General features: G+C 39.0%; 1 protein-coding gene across 2 annotated transcripts in view; it reads right to left on the bottom strand.

Annotated features, from left to right (window-relative positions):
* Rapgef5 (Rap guanine nucleotide exchange factor 5) overlaps positions 1-22,833 on the bottom strand; it is a 229,368-nt gene that overhangs the window by 158,564 nt on the left and 47,971 nt on the right. For both annotated transcript variants that reach the window (XM_027932668.2, XM_071613720.1), the window contains exon 6: positions 13,346-13,412. In XM_027932668.2, coding sequence (XP_027788469.2) covers positions 13,346-13,412 — 67 coding nt within the window. The remainder of the gene's footprint in view (positions 1-13,345; positions 13,413-22,833) is intronic.

Genomic DNA, 22,833 nt, shown 5'->3' on the forward strand with positions numbered 1-22,833 from the left:
GTATATACAAAATACCTTTTGCTTTCTCACATAATATTCACAGATACTGAGTAGGGGATTTATCTTTGGGGACCCTTGTATCCACCCAAGAATGATAACACACTTCCTCAGAGACATCCTAGGAATTTAGCTCTCTGCACCTTTTAAGGGTCTTACAGTAAGTAACTTGGTAAGAGAGACCAGTTCTAGAACATAGTTTGCCTGCTATAAAATCCTTATAAACTCTTTACAAAATCCACCAAACTCTCTTGCTTTCCCTTCCCAACTTTTTGTTACTCTACCCTCAAGCCTCAGCCAGGACCCCCAAGTTCATCTTAGATTATTCATTTGCAGCCATTTCTACCCCTTGAGATGTCTTCCTACCTTTATGAGTCTATCTAAAATGTTCTTTCCCTTCCTTCATTGAGATAAAGCCTGCATCTCAATTTCTGCATGGTGCTAACCATAATAATCAAGATTTTTTTTTGTAATTTTCATTTTTGTCTCATCACCACCACATAGTATGCATGATCTGAAAAACATATTGCAATTTATATGTACGTTTTTAAGCAAAACCACTTTTTGTTGTTTTATTGTATTATTTACTTATAGTCATATATGCTTCTTTTCAAAATTTGGAAAATGTATAAAAGTAGAAGGGTGAAAATCACCCATAGTCCCAGTGTTCAATGAATTAATCCTGTACACAGTGTGTGCTGAATAGCTGATATAAACTATAAAAATTTATTTATTAATCAGATTATTAAAATATCTACCATTCATGTTAATGTTTTTAGTTTTAGGAAAAATATTGGTAGCACAGGATGGCAGCTAGAAGTAATGTAAAGATCACCCTGTTCAGTTCCATAATCTCCTACACACAGTACAGAATATAAAATAACAAAACAATAAATTGCACACTTTTGTGGCACTTACTATGTGCCAGGACATTGTTCTAAATGTCTTCCATGTATTCACTGCCTTAAGTATCCACATATTGCCTTATATATCTGACCTATGGCAACTTGTGCAGATAAGCTCTTAAAAACGTTTTGTAATTTACATAAACATGACCCAGAATAAACTGAGTTCCTATTTATACATCATACCTCTTTCATGTGTTTGTAGGTTCTTACTCAGCTACCTGGCCTCCTCATACTCTTCCATAGACCACTGAAGCTTGAACTAATATAATCTCCAAAGATCCACAGACTCTTTTGTTTTAAAGAACAAAGTTTGGTTGCATAAGTAAAAAAAAAAAAAACCTCGTAAGTTTGTCAAAGGGTTTTATGATATTTTTCTTTCTTTTTTCTTTTACCGGTGTTGAGGGTCGAATCCAGGGCCTCATGCATGCTAAACATGTATTCTACCACTGAGCTACAACCTAAGCCGCTATATTTTAAAAATCTTCTGTAAATCTTTTGGCCTGACTTCCAATATACAGTTTTGTTTTGTAAATTAAGTATTAATATGTTTAAGCCCTTCCTTTAGAAGATGCTTTATTAGGATTTATTCCTTAGTATTTCCTCTAACCCAAATTCAAATCAAATTAAAATGCTGGTTTAATTTTTCTATGATTAGCATAGAATCTATTAAGCTTGAAAAAGTTTCTGTTACCTGCTAAGCTATAATATATTCTTAGGCATAGTTTCACCTTCATGCTATAGGTAACATTATATTAAATGAGATTTGTCCTGTGGTCTTAGCATTTCTGCTGAATCACCAAACCAAGAACAATTGGAGAAAACTGCTCAGAACTAGAGGCCAGGGCTAGGTGCATCTCTGCCTGATTCCATTATCCCTTGAAGCAGCAAAATTCTCCTTTCAGCACCACTCACCCACTTCATTTCAAGGAAATATTGGGGAGGCTTGAAGATTATCCCAGAGGAATTAACAAAGATCACTTGTTTAAAGGGAGTTGTTGCAGTGCTGCAGGGACAGTTGGTTGCATAAGTGCAGGGGGACACATACACACTGAATCAAGTGGTGGCGGGGCTTGATCACTTGAATTATCTAGCATTTGTCTCTGGAGTTAACGAGACAAAGGGACTGCTGCCATTAAAAACAACAACAACAAAAAAAAAAATAAGAGGATTAACAAAAAGGGGCAAAGAGAGGCAAAGAAAGGAACAAAGAAAGAGCTGTGCTGTGCTGTGCTGGGATGGCCTGCTCCTCCAGAATTGGGCAGGACAATAATGCTTTCATGTTTCCTTTGTATGAGAAGGGAGTTGGGTGTAGGTCATTTTGAAAACAAGACTCCTGGAAAGGTGGGGTTCCTCCAATAGAAGGAAACTATAGGCACAAGCCAGAGGCTAAAGGAACAGTCTTAAAGTTTCAGAAGAAGAGAAACGACTGAGTTCTTGGAACTGCAACTGATGGCTCCAAAGGAACGGGAGTATCCAGCCAAGTCACAGGATGACCCCATGTAGAAAAAAAATAGATTTCTACAGCTCTTGCACAGAGAACCCTGATACCAGATCACAAAACTGTAGCAGTCAAGAAAGACCTTTACTGACTTGATCTCTTCCTTCTAGCCTCTCAAACCCTCACTGGGGTAGTGCTGGGGGTAGAGGAAGAGGAAGGGCAGAGAAGGAAAAGCAGGAAACAAGATGAGAATGTCAACCCAGGCTTAGATTAGGAGGAAGGAGATGCTCTGGACCGCACAGACTAAAACTCTGATGTTGGACTCAACTGGACTTCTCGTATCTAAATGAACGGATTGATCTGTGAAAGCCAAGGAAAGCTATAGATCTACCCAAAGCTTCATCCAGGGGTGGAATGAGACACTCAGAGCTGACTGGAGAGAACAGTGGTGAGAAAAATTAAAGGATTTTTCTGCTTGTATCTTATCAAATCCAGCTCATTTAATAAGCTATTCAGAATTCTCCCCCTATATCTGTGAGGAATTGGTTCCAGGACCCCCAAGAATACCAAAATTCTCAGATGCTCAAGTCCCTTAGATAAAATGCTGTGGTATTTGGATAAACCCAGATATATCCTCTCATATGCTTTGAATCATATCTAGACTATTTATAATATCTACTATAGTATAAGTATAGTATAAGTAATTATTATACGGTATTACCTAGAGAATAATGATGTGAAAAAAAATTCTGTACCCATTCATTACAAATCCAATTTTTTTCCAAATATTTTCAGTCTGAAGTTGGTTGAATGTGGAACCTGAGGATGTAGAGGGCTGGCTGACTATATATACTTGGTTTTATGGTAAAAACAGACACATATGAGTGCAAACAACATTTTAGTTGTTATTTATATCTTAACCTTTGCCTTTTTTTCCTTATTTTATCTCTGAGAATGTTTTTCTTCCACCCTAAACAGATCTTCCAGTAACTGTCATCTTTGGGTTTAATCTCAAATATCAGGAATATCTATCTGCCTAACTGAATTATTTAAAAAAAAAACTCATTGAGGAAACAGCATCTGTGAGCAGTATGTGATGCAGTACAAAATTAAAGTTTGAAAGGAAAAAAAAAAGGCACATTCCCCACATATACTTCTGCCTTCAGAGTGCTTCCCCACCCTCCTCTCTTGGCTTAGGTAAGAAACACAAGGCATGGGAAGGAGGGCAAATGTGAAAAACATGCATGAATTTACAGTCCACACTATCATTACCTGACAAATCGATTCCCTCTTGCTCAGAAAAGCAAATGGGATTCGGGGGTTTCCTTTGAGAAATAGTTTTGCCATGGGTCTTCCTATTCTATCTGTAATATAAGTGAATAGAGAAGGAGACCTTTGAAGCCTTCCTTCCCTGCTGTCTTTCTTTCAAAGGGACCAGCCTTGATGTTCTCAAAACTTCAAAAATTCCACTAAACTGTAACAGTGCCTTATGCTAATTACTGAGGTATACTATGTAGTACTTGCAGCATGGAGGTACTGTACAGTTAGCTCTCTGCTCAACTGATTTGAGCTTAATGAAACCCCGAGTGCTAACGGGGTCTCCTGGGTTCACTTAACAGTCTGATTCTCCCTCCGCATTCCAATCCATCCAACGAGGATGTCACCAGGTAAAGCTCCTTACAGCACATCCCAATCCTCTCAGGTGCTTCAGTGGCTATTTCTGTCTACCTAATCAAATCTCAACCCCTCCCTCTGCAATTATAGATGTGAGACAATTCACCCTGCCCACCTCACAAAGGAGATTCTTTATTATTGCCACTTATGAACTGCACACTCCTGCCACATAGAAATGATACTCATTCCTTAAACCTACCCATCTCTGGCTTTTTGTTCATGCTGTTCTTTCTAATTACAATGCTATTCTCTGTTCACTCTCACTGTCCCTTATGTCCAACATACATCCAAGGCTCCTCCCTCCATGGGACGTATCTTAAACCTCTGAGCACCACGACTTTTTCTTTTGACCTTCACAGCACATTGTACTCACTACAGGAAACTGACATTACACTACCTTTGATTATAGCTACTCACTGGTAAACAGCAAGCCACTTGAAGACATGGACCACGCCATATTCTTTTTTGTTTTTTTTTTCCTCTGAGTTCACGCAGTAGACCCTGAAAACCAGCTCGATGAACTTCCAAACTGCTAAATCAGACAGATATGCAGACACGCTTACCAGTACTTAAAGATTTCTAATAGGTTAAAAACCAAAATGCTTTTGATATACCTTTTGATAGGCATCATTTCATGAAAAGCCTCAAATAAGGAGAGAATTCCAGAATCAAACTCCAAACCCAACCTGTTGAGGCCCATTCAATGAATACCAAGTTTTCTAAGTGATAATAAAAAGAAGACTACCCTTTTCAACCCTCTATTGTTTTTTAAAATTCATATGCATGCTTAATTAAATCTTTAATACAGCCTGTTGTAAATGCTTCATCCCTCCAAGTGGATAATTTATGCTGTGATGTAAGACTGTGTGACAGCGCACAGAAGGCATCAACAGAACACCTGGACAAGGTCAAAATGCACCAACCACCAACTTCTGTCAGCCTCTTACACATTTATCACTTGGTCTTCATAAGTCGACAGTAGCCTAATACATTAACACCTGTGAATTATTTCCCTAAAAGATTTTCCCATATAGAAGTTCATCTTTGTGTGTTTTTAACAGAAAAAGATTGAAAATAACCACAAAGTTTAAATATAGAGGACATGCTAAATCCATGAAATGGGATACTCAGCACCACTGTAAATGCTCTAGGTAATACTAATATTAGCCCTGGAAACACAGTAAAAACAAAAGACTACAAAATCAAAGGTTTGGGGTTTTGTGTTTAAAATAAATATGCACACAAGAAAAATAACCTAGAAAATAATAAATCCTTCAGTGTTAATAATGGATTGCTTCTGAAGAGCTTCATTTGGGGCATTTTTTGATTAAAAAATTATGAAGTGTTGACATTCAACTTAAACAAGCCAAGTATCAGATGAATGTGAAAGAAGCTGCAAAGCAAGATCAACAGTGTTGATAACCATCAGATTTACTTTGACCTTCACGAATACAGGAAAGAATGCATGCTATTTCTACCTAGTATTTACATAACATGTCATTATATCCTAATTTGTACAGCAATATGAAACAACAGAAACTAATTTAAAATTTACCTTATTCTATCATCACCCAAAACAACAACAAAAACAAAAGCTCAAAAATTGTCCCTTTTTATATGCCCCTTGGTCCTTGTCCAATTATGGCTATAACAGTGACTTGAGTGTGCAAAATTACTTTCATCTAAGATAGACATAATAAATCCTATTTTAAACAAATACACACAGAAGTGGCTCAATATGAAATGTTCATGGTCGTTCTTTTATAATTCCTTTGGCTTCCCTCAGAGAGGATTTCATAGTAACTTTGCAAACTTGTGATGTCAATATCCAGACTTACGGTTGAATGGTATATTTCTGTTCCTTGCCAATTAAAAAAGTTCCTACTTTCTATGTGTATGCATATCAAAGTGGTTTTCTTCATCTTGGGAACAAATACCCAATACTATAATATTCATGTACACACACACACACACAAAAACAAACAAACAAACAAACAAAAAACCCATAGGGCTCTTCTTCTATCTCTGAGGGACTCACTGAGATACTCTTGAATGGTCTCCACTCACCTTTCTCAATAGATATTTTATTTACTTTTTACTATTTATTTATTTATTTTTTTATGCTGGGGCTAAAACCCAGAGCTTCAATCTTACTTAGCACAACTAATACTGGGCTAAACCCCCAAGTCCCAAACAAATGCTTTAAAATAAAGGTCCTCACATAGCCTCATTTTGGTAGGTGAAACAGCATATATTAAGCTGTTCCCCAAAACCAAATTCTCAGAGCTAGGGTTCCATTAGATCACCACATAATCTGGGTAGGCTCGGATAGTTTCTTTGGAATTAGAGATGATGACTTAGTAATTATTTTAAAAAGGTATGTGTATATATATATACACTTGTATTTTATGGTATTTGTGGATCTATTCCCAGGATGATAAAAACAATTTTGATGGGAAAGAAACATTGAGCATATAACATTTTTTATTAATAAGGGATGGCAGTATACTGTTCAGTGATCTGTTCAGGTATCAACAGCCACAGATTTGTAAAGTGTTAACTGTCAGATCCCAACTAAGGGGAACTGCAGGAGCTTTTTAAACCTGCTCTCTGTATGGTCCTAGAGACCCAGAGACTGGCAGCCCACAACCCATGGCCCTCTGACACGGTAGCCAGGTAAGGGCAGCACCAAAGCACAAACAGGGTAGGGAGTAGCAAGCCCTGCAGCTCCCCAAAAACAAATGAAACAAGAAGCCTACACAAGGGATGTGCTACAACTGCACTGGCTCATTTAAAACAAATCTCAAAACAGATTTGATTTCTTAGGCCTTGCTTGATGCCTCCTCTCAGAACTCGGTCTACCTGGCCCTTCCCCAAATCATATATCATCTCTTAAGTCACTGAAACGGATATAACCGGACTAAGGATTCTAGGTAGGAATTTTACTTTCCCCATAGATAAGAAATAAAAGGTAACAAGATGTTTGTGATCCTGAGGCAGCCTGACAGGTTAGTCATTCCCTGGGGGAGTAACTTAGTTTTTTTCCTCTGAAGAGACAAGCCTGCTCAGGTCTATGAGAGACTGAGGGGAGGAAATTAACTACACTCCATTTCTCAATACTCCATAAAGGAAGAGGCAGACAGACAATAAAAGGAGTACTGAGTGGAAACTAAGTGTTTGTGTTTTTAAAACCCATTTTTATATGGTTTTGAAAAAAAATTATTACTTGATTGTGCTTCTCACATACTCATTGTGACAGATTCTCCCGCTTCCACTCACCCAACATTACTCAGACCTTGCTAACTTGGCAACCAGTCCCTTAAATGAGCCTCCAGTAGCCTATGATTTTAAAGGTTCATTGAAATCCAAATCCCATGCTATTTCTGCTTCTTGAATGAGTATCAATATGATAGTTTCCAACTTAAAAAGCTGTCACTGCTATCTTCAGATACTACCACTCAAAGAGGAATTTACTCAGTGTATCGAATCCAAATTGTTGAGTCATCAAGAAGAACTGACTGAAGGACTCCTAGCCACTTTAACTCCTTCATGCACTAAGGAAGGGTATAAATAGACCCCCGTGGCAGATGCAGCTCAAAGAAAACGACTGAAGTTTCAGATGAAAGATGAGTTGTGGCAAATGGGAAAGGAGCTTTAAATGAGTAAAAGGAAAATAGGAGAACAGGCTCTGTTGCTGAGAAGAGAGAATCTTTAAAAGTTTAGGTCTTTGAATTTCATAGTCTCATGCTTCTGCTGGCGGGACAACTGTTCTCATTAAGACTGCCTCCTGGTGGTTCTGTAACAAGTACTGCTCAAGAGAACTCTTAAGGAAAAGAAGGCATGAAAGGAGAATCAGAGGCCCCAGTTGAGTGCAGGTCTTGTTAATAAGACCACAACCAGACCAGTTTATCTACAAACAGGATCCCAAATGGGGGAAAGTGAGAACATGACTTTTGTAAAAAAGGATGCTAGAAAATCTGAAAGAACAAGTTCACGGTTGATGTGAAACAGATGGAACTTTGTCACATTCTTTAGACACCAAGCAGTGAAAAATGCTTTTGTGAAGTTGACATTGTACAGCAGTTAATTATAGCCACCTTTTTTTTTCCCTAGAGAGATGAAAAAATAAAATCTATAGCAGATTCCTTATTCTCTATTTCACCTAAAGTTCTATATCCTAGCATAGGTTTGTGCTTCTTGGGGCTATAGCTCCTTTCAGATCTTTTCAAACTGATAGCAGCCATCTCTTTTATAACTTGGGTTCAACTGACAAGATTCTAGCTCTGTGCTATTTCTCAGAGGAGCAATGATTTGTACCTCAAGACTCTATGAGAAGGAATTTGAAAAATACCAATATACGCATCAGAGGATGCAGTTCTACGTTCAAGCCAGGTGAACTGAGTAAAATGAGCACAGGGATAGAGCAGCACCACACAACTAAAGAAATCTAAATGGATGAAAAGGATAGACTGAGTCAGCTCTGAGGAGGAATGCAGGGGGTGAGAGTGCCTGTCACATGGTCCAGGAGTATTCAATATTGCTCACATCCGCATTGAGCTCTCTTCTTAAATTCTGAATTCCCCTTTTGTCATTTTAATTCCTCTCTCAAGATATGGGCATAGACTCCCTGCCAGCACCAAGGCTGGGTTTCACTCTACGCACTCAAATTGTCTTCTCAGGTGGTCTTCTCAAGAGGGCTGATTTTGCTGGACCAAGCAGCATAGAGGACACTGTGTGCTACCACCCATTCATCAGTGATGTGTTGCCATCCAACCAAATAGGAATCCAACATACACATTTCGCAGTTGAGCTGAACGCACATCACTGCAGGAGTTTCACAATTAAACCAGGAATAAAAATCACAAGTTTTACTCAAGCCCAGATTAAGATGTCTGTATTTCTCTCTCTCCACAATTTCCATCGTGAAAAGGTAGCCATTAGAAACAGAAATAACTAATAGGTTTTGCTTTGGGTGTTGGTCTTAAGTACATAGAGAATGAAGTCTAGAATTGGTTTTTACTCCTTTTTAAGGATGTCCATGTTTATATTACCTATTTTTGGACACTTCCCAAATAACTTCTCAATTCTTATCAGTGCCTCAATATTCACCTTGTTTTTTAAATTTACATCCTTAAGAGATGCTTTGGTTTGGATATGAGGTGTCCCCCAAAATCTCACAAATGAGACAATGCAAGAAGGTTTGGAGGAGAAATGATTGGGTTATAGCCTTAATCCAATGAATTGATTAATTCCTGATGGGATTAACTGAGTGGTGACTGGAGGCAGAGGAGGGGTGTGGTTGGAGGAAGTGGCTCATTGGGGGTATGGCTATGGGGTATATCTTTTGTATCTGGAAAATGGAGTGTTTTTTTTCTCTCTCTCTGCTTTCTGATCACCCTCTGCCACACTCTTGTGTTATGATGTTCACCCTCACCTTGAGCCCTGAGGAATAAAGCCTGCTGTCTATAGATTGAGACCTCTGAAACTGTGAGCCCCCAGATAAACTTTTCCTCTGCTAAAATTTGTTCTGGTCAGATCATTTAGTCACTGAAAAAAAAAAACTGATTAAAACAACAGCTATGGCTTTGAAACAATCCATAATGCACCATAAAATTTTCCCTGTGTTTAGTTTTGACAAGCAGAACCCTAGGTTATAATATGAATATATAAAAGTTGCCTCATCAATTCTGAATACTCTATTTGTCATGAACACTGGAAGAAGCAAGTTTAAAATTAAGATTATGCTCAGAACTTCAAAGATGGAAACTAATAGGCTGAGGGACTCAAGGGACTTTCTCAGCTGACCAGTTTTATTGGTCCTCCAGAGACTCAGAGTCAAGTAAAAAAGAAAAGGGGTTTCAAGCTATCAAAAAAGCCAGAAGATATTATAAAGAGGCTAAGGTATAAATCATATGTGCAACAGGGAAACAGATTGATCCCAGATAACAATCGCCAGAGCATCTGTGAAGACTTCACATAAAGGCAAGGGTTCATTACATCCTGTCCTTTCTTAAGCTGAAAACTTCCCACAGAATTAATTATTTAAGTTTTTATATGTCAGGTACTTGGAAAGGTTACCATTCCCTAAAAAATTACTAGATATATGACTGGACCATTTTAATTTCATGCTTTATATAAAGTTGATAATTCTAAATCAGAAGGAATTATAAAGGCACTTTTATTTCTACTCATGTTCTATTCCTCATGTTTCTTCAATATGAAAATTCACTAGAATTGTCTAACAGAGTAGAATTTCAGGTATTTTTTTTTTTTTTATAGATTACAGGATCTTTCCTGCTGATAAACCCAAGAGAAGAACTAGGAAATAAACTATTGGGATTAAAGAAATAAGGATTCTTTTTTTGTTTGTTTATGTTGTTTTGTTTCAAGAGACAGGTATACAAAAACTCCCAAATTTGAAATAAAAAAAGGTGCATCTGCAAGAGGGCAGAGCTAACTGTACCACTGGAAACCACTGCCCCTTTCAACTGACCCCAAAACACACACCCTCAGAGAGCACATCGACAACTCTACATTACAAACGTGACTTTTGCTTTTACTCCTTTACCACCTGAGAGGGTCATAGTAGAGGAGAATGGTTAACTTGGGTGATGCATGTAAACATCTCCCTTGTTGCAGGCAGTTAGCACCTGGGTAGCTTAAAATGTATCTACCAGTGCCAACAGGTGCTACCACATTCTGAAGAGGTGAACCTAGCACAACAGTCCCTTAATAAAAGCTAACAGAATGACCAGTAGAATTTTAGAACTTGGAGAAACCTTAGAGATGGTTTAGCCCAACAGCTCAACTTGACCAAGGTCACACTATTAGGAAAAAAACAAAAATCAAGATCTTCTATCTCAGAACAGTTTTTTTTTGTTTTGTTTTGTTTTGTTTTTTCTCTTCTAGGCTAAGCAAGCATCCTTTGAAAAGATGAAACTGTCCTTTTATTCAAAAATGCCACTCTTATATTTTACCTTGATTTATTTAGTCTTTCAGCTTGAGTATTTTCCCAGTTAGGTTACTTCAACTAAATTCATAGTGAATTCTTTTGAACTTGATTTCCAGGGTAAAAACCACCCAGTTGTTCCTCTCCCTGTCCTCTCCTCTCCCTGGTGATCTCTCACTGTGGGTCTTCCCTAGACTCCTTTTTCTACTCTGCTCTTGCATTTGTGACGTCTCTGTCTGCTTCAAAGGACTTAGCCCTGACCTCCGTGAACACCAGACTCCTGTCTTCTGAATACTTGTATGTTCTTATCTCCACAAACATCAGTATGTACCCCCAAATCATCTCCCTTTTCACATACTTTACTCAACTTCTTAGAAGCATCATTGTGTGTCCATGCACAAGAATCTGGAACTTTAGTCTTCTGACTCCCCTTCTACCTTTACCCGGTCCTACTGATTTTTAAGAATTCTTTATATTCCTTATTGAACTTGTCTTTCTTTTGATTTCCACAAAATCTACCATAACCTAGGCTTTCCTCAATCTCCAACTGTCTCCCTTCTTCCAACTTTCTTCTTTCTTAAACATTCACTTCATCAAATTAATATGTTGTTAAAAAAAATCTTTCATTTTTTAACTAATGCCTTCTCCTCTAATCAGGTGAGTGTACTATTTTCCCACTGCACCTTCTTATTCTCACACCTGCCCACAGTAAGTCCTGAAGCTAGAAGAAATCTCCCAGATCATCACCTGCTCAAAGCTCTGCTGTCTTCAGTGGTGGTACAGTCACCTCAATGGTGCTCTCTGCGACTGTTCTTGCATTTAAAATCTAGACATCACTTTCTTCGGTATTCAGTTTCCAACCATATCCTGTGTCAATTTTCTAATCTACCTGTCTTGCCTCTTTGGTATGGCTGTAGGGACCAAATCTTACATATCTTTACCATTTCTGAAATAAATGTTCCATATTATGAAAAAATGAGAAATGACATTTGAGAGAACCTGATTAGGAGAGAAAACATTCTGAGCTCAGATTCGGGTTTTGTTCCTTTCAAGCTGGGTGAAATTACTTAACCTCTAAAAGATCTCATATCTGCAAAACAGAAGTAATACCAGCTACTTCATAGAACTGTGGTGCAATTTAGCAGAATGTATACACATGTGTATGTACATGTACACATACATACATATGGTATGTAACATGGTATCTGACCCAGAGTGAGTGATTTTTTTTAAGATGCCAATTATTATTTTGTTTACAATAGGCACTCCTCCATTTTGGTCCATATTTTAAACAATAAAAGCCATGCTAAATATTTTTTTCATAACATGCTGTCAATATTTCATTTCATATGACATTTTATACCAACCATCACTATACCTAATAAAAAATTACTTTCCTAAGCTGCATGCCAAAAGAGTAGGACAGACAACTTTCATTCTTCAAGCTATGCCCAGGTGATAAAACTGGTGCATAACACTGTGCAGATAGTTTCATCCATACATATAACCCAATCAAGCGTGATTTTATGCAATAATCGTTTTATTTGTGGAATTCAAGCAGAACTAAAGAATCTTTGGGAAGTGTAGAAAAGCTTCCAAATAGCCAGGTCAATGGGTAAGATTTTGTAACACGGTACTGCTAGAGCCTGTCAAAAAAAAGTTTGATGATTAATGACCTCAGCCAACTTTTGCTATGAAGAAAGCCTCGAACTCTCCTTCAACCAGCAATGCTGTTACCAAGTTCAATCAGTGGCTTTAATAACCACAATGACATTGTACTGTCATGTGTAACTAATTGAAACAAATAAAAAATAAAAAATAATTTTAAAAAATAACCACAATGACAATGGTGTAGTACAGTACATTAAAAACCAATGTCCTGGCTGAGGATGTTGCTCAGTGGTAGAGTGTTTGCCTAGCAAGTGGGAGGCCCTGGGTTCAAATCACAGTACTGCAAAAATACAAAGACAAAAACTAACCAACCAACCAACCAACCAACCAACTAACCAATAAAAACCAACATTCTGTCCTTTTGTTACCTAAAGTGTTTTTTCCATAATAAAACAGAAAGTCTTTTGTACTGTGCAGCAGATCACAATTTTTCCTAGGTTAAATCATACTGGATTTAAACAATCAGATACTACGCCTCCACGAAGACTGCAGGAACTTTCCACTAGGGATATCTGCAATCTTGCAAAAGCGTTTGCATCAGGGCACAGAAAATCAAAGCCACTTTCTCTCTGCCATGCCTTGGGCCTCCTACAATGAAGAGCAGCCACAGGGCAAATCTCTCTCTACACCACCACCCAAACAGGCTTCCTTGGAAGACCCAGCCTCATTACTTCTGCACCCCTAGACAGGGAAATTGCATGGCCTTACCGCAGAGGTTAGACGAGCAAGAATCTCATCACTGCTTTCTTCGGCGTCTTCAATTTTCTGATGAGACCTTTGAGAAACAAAAAACAAAGTATTCAACTTCGGTCCCTCAAATTTATCTTCCAAGTTATAAGGAATAAAGGGCAACTAATGACACCATCATTATGACACAAGTGAAAGTATGCAAACAGCATTGTGTCTGTAAAGCCACAGAAACACAATCCTGTTGCAAGACAACTATTTCTTAAACATTAATTAGTAAAAATCTTTTTAAACTGGGCACAGTGGTGCACACTTATAATCCCAATGTCTGGGGAGGTCAAGGCAGGATAATCACAAGTTCAAAGTCAGCCTCAGCAATTTAGTGAGACCGTAAGCAACTCAGAGAGACCCTGTCTCTAAATAAAAAAATTAAAAGGGTTGGGATATGACTCAGTGGTTAAACACCCCTGAGTTCAATCCATGGTACACCCCCCCCACACAAATGCACCAACTGAATTCTAAGGATCAAGTACTGTTCTTCAAATATCACAGAATAACCCTGACACACCCAATACAAATATGGGCATGCACAAAAGCACATCAGAAATATAAGGTGGTTAAGTGCTAAAATTTCCTCTAGATATAAATGAAATCCAAGTTTTAAAAAGTATAAAATGTGAATTTTTCACTACACTTGAGTTTTAGTTTAAACAACTTTTCTGTGAAATAGTATGTTTTAGGCCTAATACTATAATGGAAATTATGAAAATACAAATGGCAGAAGAAATCTGCTTTATCGGCACGAGACCACAGCCCAGTTGAAAAGCCAAAAAACAAAACAAAAAAAAAAACAAACATGCATTTGTAAAACAATTAACAGGGTAAGGTATATCAGTTTGTTTGTTTAGGAAAAGTCACATTAAAAGTGTTTTTACTAGTTCATTATAATTATACATTATAATCATATATGCATAGAACATAATTTGTTCCATTTCAGTCCCAGTTCTTCCTCTTTCCTTCCCTTCTTCTTTCCCCCATTCCCCTCCCTCCACTCTGCTGGTATTCCTTCTATTTATTTATTGTTTTGTAATTGGAACTGTATATAGATATACACATAGGTGGAATTCACTGTGGTATATTCACATAGGTTCATAGTGTGATTTGGTCAATTTCATGCTACTGTTCCTCCCTTTTCATGTCCTTTCTCCCTCCCCCTCAATCCCCTTCCTCTACTGCACCAAACTCCTTCTATTTTCAAGGGATCCCCTCAGCCACCCTGCTTTCATTCCTTCTTTTGCTCTAGCTTCCATATATGAGAAAAAAAATTGGACCCTTGACTTTCTGACTGGTTTATCTAACTTAGTATGTTGTTCTCCAGTTCCACCCATATACCAGCAAATGCCATAATTTCATTCTTCTTTATGGTCGATTAAAACTCCATTGTGTATATATATACCATATTTTCTTAATCTATTCATCTGTTGACAGGTACCTGGGCTGGTTCCATAACTTGGTTATTTTGAGTTGTGCTGCTATAAACATTGATTTGCCTGCATCACTACAGCATGCTGATTTTAGTTCTTCAGTATAAATACCAAGGAATGGGATAGCTGGGTTATATGATAGTTGGTAGTTCATTCCCAGTCTTTTGAATACTCTCCATACTGCTACCCTAAGTGGTTTTACTTAAAAAATTATATTTTTAACTTAAGTTGTGAAAAAATTTCCACTACGCAAATGTATATACTAATATAAAATTTTCTACTTAAGAAAAATCTTACAAATGACATTTTTTCCTGGTTTGATCAAAGAAAAAAAATTGACTAATGCCAACTGAATATATAAAATTGTCTCCCAAATCTATTTCCACAAGTAATCCCTTTCGACACATTCTATGCATGTGGAGTGTTTCACAGTAATTGCCCTGTAGAGCCATGTTATCAGAATCACAATCCAGTGATTGATTTCAATCTCAGAAGCGGCAGTGGGCCACCTGGAGCACAGGCCTTGTGGGGCAGGAAGGTTTCTCCCAGCTCACAGGAGAGCTGAGCAGCAACTCTTCAAGAAGGGAAAAGCTAGTCGGATCAATTCCAGCATTGGCTTCTTGCTTCTGTAAATGTTATTACACCCTTTTTCAAGAATAATAAAAAAAAGTCACATTTTTAAAATCAAAGCAATGAATTACAAGCCACTGCCTTTACAAGAATTGCTAGATGCAGGTATAGAGCAGTGCTCAGGTTATCAAATACCTTAATTACTCATGCAGCAGCAAGGTATCTGAAAATCTTGCTAATGATCTGCCCAATAAAAACAGTGGGAACTGAGCACTATGCCTTGGCATATTTAAAAAAAAAAAAATCTGGATAATGAGTCTGTCAAACAGCAAATTTTATTATTAAAATTCTACTGAGAAGAGATCTATCTATCTGAAACCCTTTACAACCTAAGCCACCAAACCAGACTTACGTGATTAAGCTAAAGTGACTGGAGGGATCTGACAGGAAATTAAGAGCCAAGCACCCTAGAGACAGGGGCACCAAGCAAGGGCTTCTGCTTTATCTGTCTTAGAAAGAGTGGGCTGGTGCTGCCTCTTCGTTATTCTCAAACCCCAAAAGATCCCTGGAGGATTAGTTAATGGGCATGAGTGTTTAGTGCTAGCACAGATTCTGCCATGAATCTATCCAATAAACTGCTGAAAGAAACTCAAAATTCCAAGGGAAGCACGCGTGTACATGACTGGTAATGGTTATTTCATGAGCAATTGGCTGAGCTGTGGTTGCTCTAGTGACAAATAATTCAGTCCATGCTCAGAAGCAAAACTATCTTTCATCATCCTTCCAGCACAAAACATACCTTGGCAAAAACGTTTCTGAAGGAAATAGATATGAAAGAGAGTGATGATCTCCTGGGAGCAATCCTGCCGCCCATATCCCACTTTTACTACCTCAGTCACCACGATTTAGATTTATACCCAGAATTCCCAAATCCTTCTCTAGCTTCTGAATCCCCCTGAGCTTCCTTGTTTCTCCATCTGCCTTCAAAATAACTCTATGTGGCAATTCCAGGAACTTTATGCTCACCCATGTGAGCCTCTGATAGGTTCCATGAACTGCACCTGACTCATACTGACCCCTTTGCCTCCAGCCCACACCATCTCTCTGGGCCTCTCACTCCTTGTGGCACCCAATTCACACCATGGCCATCTCTTCTTTGGCCAACCACCACATCCTCCTCTTTCCTTTGGTCCCTCCCTCCCTGCCAGGCCTCTCAGACAGTCCAGGCATTTTACCTCTCTTGAATACATAACTCTGATCACCTTCTAATCCACTTGTTTGGCTCTGCTCTCTCTTCTTCTGCTCAATCTCATATAGATACCAAAATTACCTCTCTAGAGCCCAGGTCTGGGCTCACCATTTCCAGACCCTGCTCTTCAGGTTTACCCCCACTGCCGGCTGAGAGCTCTAAACTTCAGAAATATTCTTCCTTTCCTGCCAACAGAACTCAGTCTCCCCTCCACCTGCAGCCACCTGCATCTCACCTAATGTAAAGGAGGCTCAGAGGAACAGGATTGGCCATCATAGGCAGACAGCTAAAGAGCTTGAGAAAGAAGGAAGGGAGAAAATGAGAGGACAGCACTTGGCTACTCTTCTACCGTCAATGCCATGGCCACTTTTTACCTTATTCTACCGACTCAACTCTATATGTCTAAACGCCCAAAACTATAATTCACTTTTCTTAGCACATGTATTCTTATAAAATGTAAATAAAGTTTATTTATATGTGCAAATACACATCAGTGCAACCCAGGAAAGTTCTCACTTATCAGATCAAATAGATAATGAAACAAATGCTGCAGAAAAAATATCAAGTCTAATATTTGCATATTTTCCATTATTACCAAAGGGGGATGTGAACAAGAGAGAAGCTGTGGGTTTGGTGTATCAGTGGTTAAAGAAAAGAAACAAGGAAACTTTGGCAGGAATCAGCAACTAACAGCAGTAGCAAGTGACAGACAGGAGAGAAAGGGAGTGACCCCAAGAAAGGAAACCCATCCCTGAGTGTTTGTGCCAGTAGGAAGCTCTCAGCCAGCAAGTTCTGTCTTTGGGAATTCTCCTGGTTGCTTCTAAAGGACTTTGTTTACCAACAGGCCAGGCCAGAGCTGGTTAATTCTCCAAGGGAGAGTGCTGAGTCCTGGTGCCGATGTCTTTATAAGTTTCTGAGATCTAATATTTAAGGGTAGCAGGTAAGGATTCAGGATGGCAGAAGCTTTGCTCCTCTGCCCTTGTCCCACCAACCATCAAACTGGATATGTCATCATTCTACTCACCCCTCTCCCAAAGATAAAAGAACAAGCTTCCTATAGCCTTCTCCACCTCAATGAGTGGCAGCTCCCCCCTTCTAGCTGGAAATCATCCTTGACCTCCCTCTCCCTCACACTCCCTGCTATACCCATCCTGAAATCCTGTTGGCTGTTCCTTCAAAGTGGATCTCCCACTTCTCACCACCTCCATTACCACCACTGTGGTCACAGCCACATCTCTCGCCTGGACCCAAGAGCCACAGTGATCTTGCAAAAATATAAGATATAGCACATCTCTCCTCACTCAAAATCTTGGAGTGACTAGCTCCCTATCTCACTCAGATAAAACCAAAGTCATCTTTAAAGAGTATAAACAGTGTATATTTAAGGTGTACAGGGTGGTGATTTGATCTCTGTAAACACTGTATATTTAATAGTCAGTATCCATACCCATCCGCATGTTAGATCCTCAGAACTTGCTCAAACTCATGACTGAAAGTTTAAACCCTTTGATCAACATTGTCCCCTTTCCCTGCCCTTAACTGTGATATTCTGAAGAGGTCCATATTGCTTAAAAGAGCAAATTCCTATCTTTTTTTTTTCTTAAAGTAAGATGGTAGAAGAATAAGAATTACATTTTTCTTGAGATCTTGATATCATGAATGCAAACACCTGTTCACCTCTTGAAAGAAAATCATTTTTCATAGAGTCTAGTTATGCTGACAGAGGAAATTTACAAAACAGTGACAGATTGTGAATATGACAGGTTTCATTAAAGGTCCAGGGTACACAGTGATATATTAGTCTAAAATTAAATAAAATCAGATACTGATATCTTTTGCACATTTTATTTTGAGGAATTGAAGACTAACACTTCATATTTAATTAAATTTCATTTCAAAGGCTCACGTACCCCAATCCTAAAAACTTTTTTTTTTTGAACCCAGGACTTCATACATGCTAGGCTCAACTCATGACTGAAAGTTTGAACCCTTTGATCAACCTCACATATTCTAGGCTCAACTCATGACTGAGCCTAGTGCTCTACCATGAGCTACCCCAGCACTTACAAGTTCAATTTTTGCTAGAATTCCTGTAGTATATTTAAGATGTGCTCTGGCCCAGCATGGTGATACAGGCCTGTAATCCCAGTGGCTCTGGAGTCTGAGACAGAAGGATCCAGAGTTCAAAGCCATCCTTGGCAACTGCAAGGTGCTAAGCAACTGAGTGAGAACCTCTCTCTAAATAAAATACAAAAAAGGGCTGGGGATGTGGCTCAGTGGTTGAGTGCCCCCGAGTTCAATCCCTGGTACCTGACCTACCCCTCCGCAAAAGATGTGCTCTGATAAAGAGTAAGCCATCTGTTCCCATATGTGGAATAAGCCTTATCTATAAACAATGGAAATTTTGGAGGACTCCAGGCTTCCTTGGGAGAGGGAGTGATGAGTAATAACAAAGACTAAGAGCAGAGTAATATTTTCTATAAAAACATTTAAAAAGACAGATGGAAATTTTTGTCACCTAAGATCTTAATACAAAATTTCAGCTGAGTTTCACTATGGAAAAGGTTTTGGAAAATACTTGAAAAACTATTTGTTTACCTGAACAGTGTTGCTTTCTATCCTGGTGTCATGAGAATCCAATGAGAAAATGTCAGAAGTATACATGGTAGATTTGGGACATTGGAATGGCAGACTTGAACGTGAGCTACCCAGTCAGAGGGTGTGAATCCAGCATCTTTCAGAAACTAAGACTGCCAGTGGAGTTCTCATGTTGCTTACCCATGTCAGGTAGAAAAGGAGAAATTAAGCAGGATGAGCATAAAGAGAGCAGAGGTGAGGGAGTCCGCAGGTGTGAGTGGGGGGTGGGTGCCATGTTTCACAGGGTGCTAAGGGGACCTGAATTTTGGGAGCCATTGCTGCAGAGCTGACATTAAATACATGGCTGGGTGAGGATATATCCAAAGAGGGAACAGAAAAGCAGAGAAGACTAAAGACTGCTCTGGGACACTCTGTGTTTAGAGGTCAGTATTTTAAAAACAGGTTTTATTATTGTTCAGGTGTGGCCAACCTGAATAATCAGAGGACACTGGATTCAGAGAAGACTGCCGCGGAAAAGATTTACAGTTCCCAAGAGGAAGGGGAATGACATACTTCAAGGGGCCATATGGTCAGTCAGGAGGCAGGAAAAATGCTAGCATGAATTTTCTGTGGTTCCCACAAGCCATACCAGATGAGGTAGGATATACAGGCTGGGATCTGACTAGTTTGAATAATTTCACCAGGCCCTGGGGCATAGAGGCTGCCCTTAGTTGCCTGGTACCTGAGCCTGGGGTGATTAGGGAGGTGGAAAGTGGCCCTGAGGTGGAAGAAGGCTGGGCTAGGATTGGTTGATCTGCATATAAAAGGTAAGCTTGCAGGAGTTGTCTCTAGAAATTGACTATCTTTGAATGGGGCAGTCTCTCCAGAGTCAGCAAGCCATCAGAGCATTGAAGCTGTAGGAAGAGGAAGAATAAGCAAGGAGCCTGCAAAAGAGAAGCCAGTGGGATAAAAGAACCAAGGATGCCAAGTGGAAAGTCTGCTTCCAGAAGGCAGTGATCAGGTGTGCCACGGGACGCTGGCCTGTCAAGTAAGACGAGGACTGAAAATCAACCACTGCATTTGGCAACATGTAGACCTGTGCACAGAACAGTGACACTTTCAGTAGAGAAAGTATCAGCTGGGACAGGAGAGCCTCCCATGTCTTCCGCTGTCAAGAACGAGGGGTCCAGGGACCCACACCACTCATCATGTCTCTGGATGATGTCTAGTTGAGGAGCAGAGCAAGATGCTGAAAGACTGAGCTCTTGTACCAAAACATGGTCAGTGGTTTAAAAAAGATTTTTAAAAATTACTATATTAAAATGATTTTACTGGATTGGACAAAAATTTGGGACTTCTTCTCCTTCTGACTACCCAATGGGATGGTGGCTCATATAGACAACAAACACAAGATCCCACTAGTAAAAGACACAGAAGCTATATTTTTTTCTTTACATATCTAAGTGCAACCTGAGTTCAATTTCGGCAACCCTCTACAAGTCTTTTAATAATAGCATAAGCATCAATTGCTCTGTAACTGGAAAGATTTTTATATATCCAAGGATCACAGGCTCTGTCTGCTCAGATGCCTGCCCCTCTCACACCTGGTGAGTTGGGAGCTGCCATAAAGGCCTAGATCCTTGGCCTAGATCCTCAAGTAAGTTAATGTTGGAGAGAAACATCTTCCTGGTCCTGAAGGAATGAATAGGCTGCCTCTCTACACTGTTACTTCTTCATTCTTCATCGATTCTTCCTCTCCTCCTACCCAAAACACAAAAGCAGAGTTTAGAAAAAGTACACCCTGGGTAACTTGACTTGGCTGTCAGTCTGAATGAGGAACCATGACTGTTCTCTTTGCCCACGATAGCACCCTTGACAACCAATTCTCTCCTTTTGAATTATCTATTCAGTTGGAGTATAAAAGTTATTTTGTTTAGAACAGAAATTTTGTTCCCTCAAACTAGCCTGGAAACTTGAAGCAGCTTCATTTTCCCTCCTACTTTAAACATTCTTTTTTAAATTTTAAAAAAAGAAATCCTCTTTATTTTTTTCTCTTTTAGAAATGCATTGTATAGAACAGAATTGTGTTTACATAGAGACATTAAGTGGTTCTCTCAAATTATTTGAAAGACAGAGAGAAGATGGCAAATTAGAGGGACCTAATAGGTAGACACTAATAGCTCCTGAATATCAAAAAGCTTATTAAAAAGAAAAAGGTTTTCAGCCCATAAATAAACAACATGAATGAACAATATAAGAATCCAGAGGGATTTAAGTAGAATGGATCAAAATGAAACAACATACAGCTAAGAGTGACACAGAAGAGTGGATTTAAATGTTTTTATTTTTATTTATTTTTTTATTACAAAGAACAAGAGCAATAAGTTACCCAAAAAAAGATCAATGCAGATCAGAGACATTATGAAGGTTTTGTGGTCAAGGTAGGACTTGGGCTCCCCCTTGAGGGTTGGGTAGAATTTAACTCACAAGGACAGAGGCAGAGGAGAGAGCAAGAGCATCACATCACAGGAGGAGTAACTGGTGTGGGCCAGAGGCTGAAGAGGTTGAGATTGCCAGGTCAGAACAGGAGTTAGGATGGAAACATAGGTATGGAACCATGCCAAGAGTTTTGACAATGCAAATGTCAGAGGACAGTGTCCCTGACCATAGTTCATTCCAAATCTACATAAACAGAATCCTGGCTTCCCAAAATTTAATCAACTACATTCTACCATTACACGAATTGATTTATAATTCTATCACAGGGGAAAAAATTCTCTCTCTCCACTCCAATAATTTTATCTTTTTATATTTAATACTTATAATAAGGGAGACAGAAGGGTTCATAGGTCCCCAGTGACCATTTGTCTGCAGGAGTCAGTGATCACTCACAAAAGCACATGTTCACACCAACAGCAAAAACTTGCTGATAAACATGGCATGCTATGGTGATTCTCAACTCCAGAAGCTGACATTTGTGTCCAAAGTGATCAGTGTGACAAAAGATGCAACTCATCTGCAATTCATATTAGAGCTCAAATTTTAAAAGTATTTTCATTTTTAGAAATTAGAAGAGACTCAGGCTTTCCACAGAACTGTCACCTCACCCACTGACATTCAGATTTGCTTTCTGAGGTGGAAAGAAGGAGGTAGTGTTAAATCACAAAGACTTCTTGCAAGGTTTTTTCTGCTGCCCTCCTGTCCCTGTTAATCTGGGCACACCCATGGGATTGCACACATATCCATTTCGTGTGCAGAACAGGAAATGGTTGAGAAGAGCTACTAGTGAATGCTGGTCCCTCCGAGTCAAAGCCAGTACACCACTTCTGGTTTATAAGCATCCCACTCCTTAGAAAGCTCACTAAAGTTTATTGACATGCTCTTTGCCTTTTCTTAGATGCTTCTGACCTTATTAAGAGCACATTACAATAAAGAACATTTTCCGTACTTGGCCTACTCAGTGATATTGAACTTTGCTTTCTCATTGTAAGGGCCTTTATAAACAGCAGTGGTGGGAAAATCCATACCATTTTACGACTCAAACAGTTTTCATAGCTTCTGATTATACTCTTTCAGAAGGGGATACTAGAATGATCCCCATAACTTCCAAGGATGCCATAGCAAGTGTT

This window comes from Marmota flaviventris, chromosome 1 (assembly GCF_047511675.1).
Source record: "Marmota flaviventris isolate mMarFla1 chromosome 1, mMarFla1.hap1, whole genome shotgun sequence".
NCBI lineage: Eukaryota > Metazoa > Chordata > Mammalia > Rodentia > Sciuridae > Marmota > Marmota flaviventris.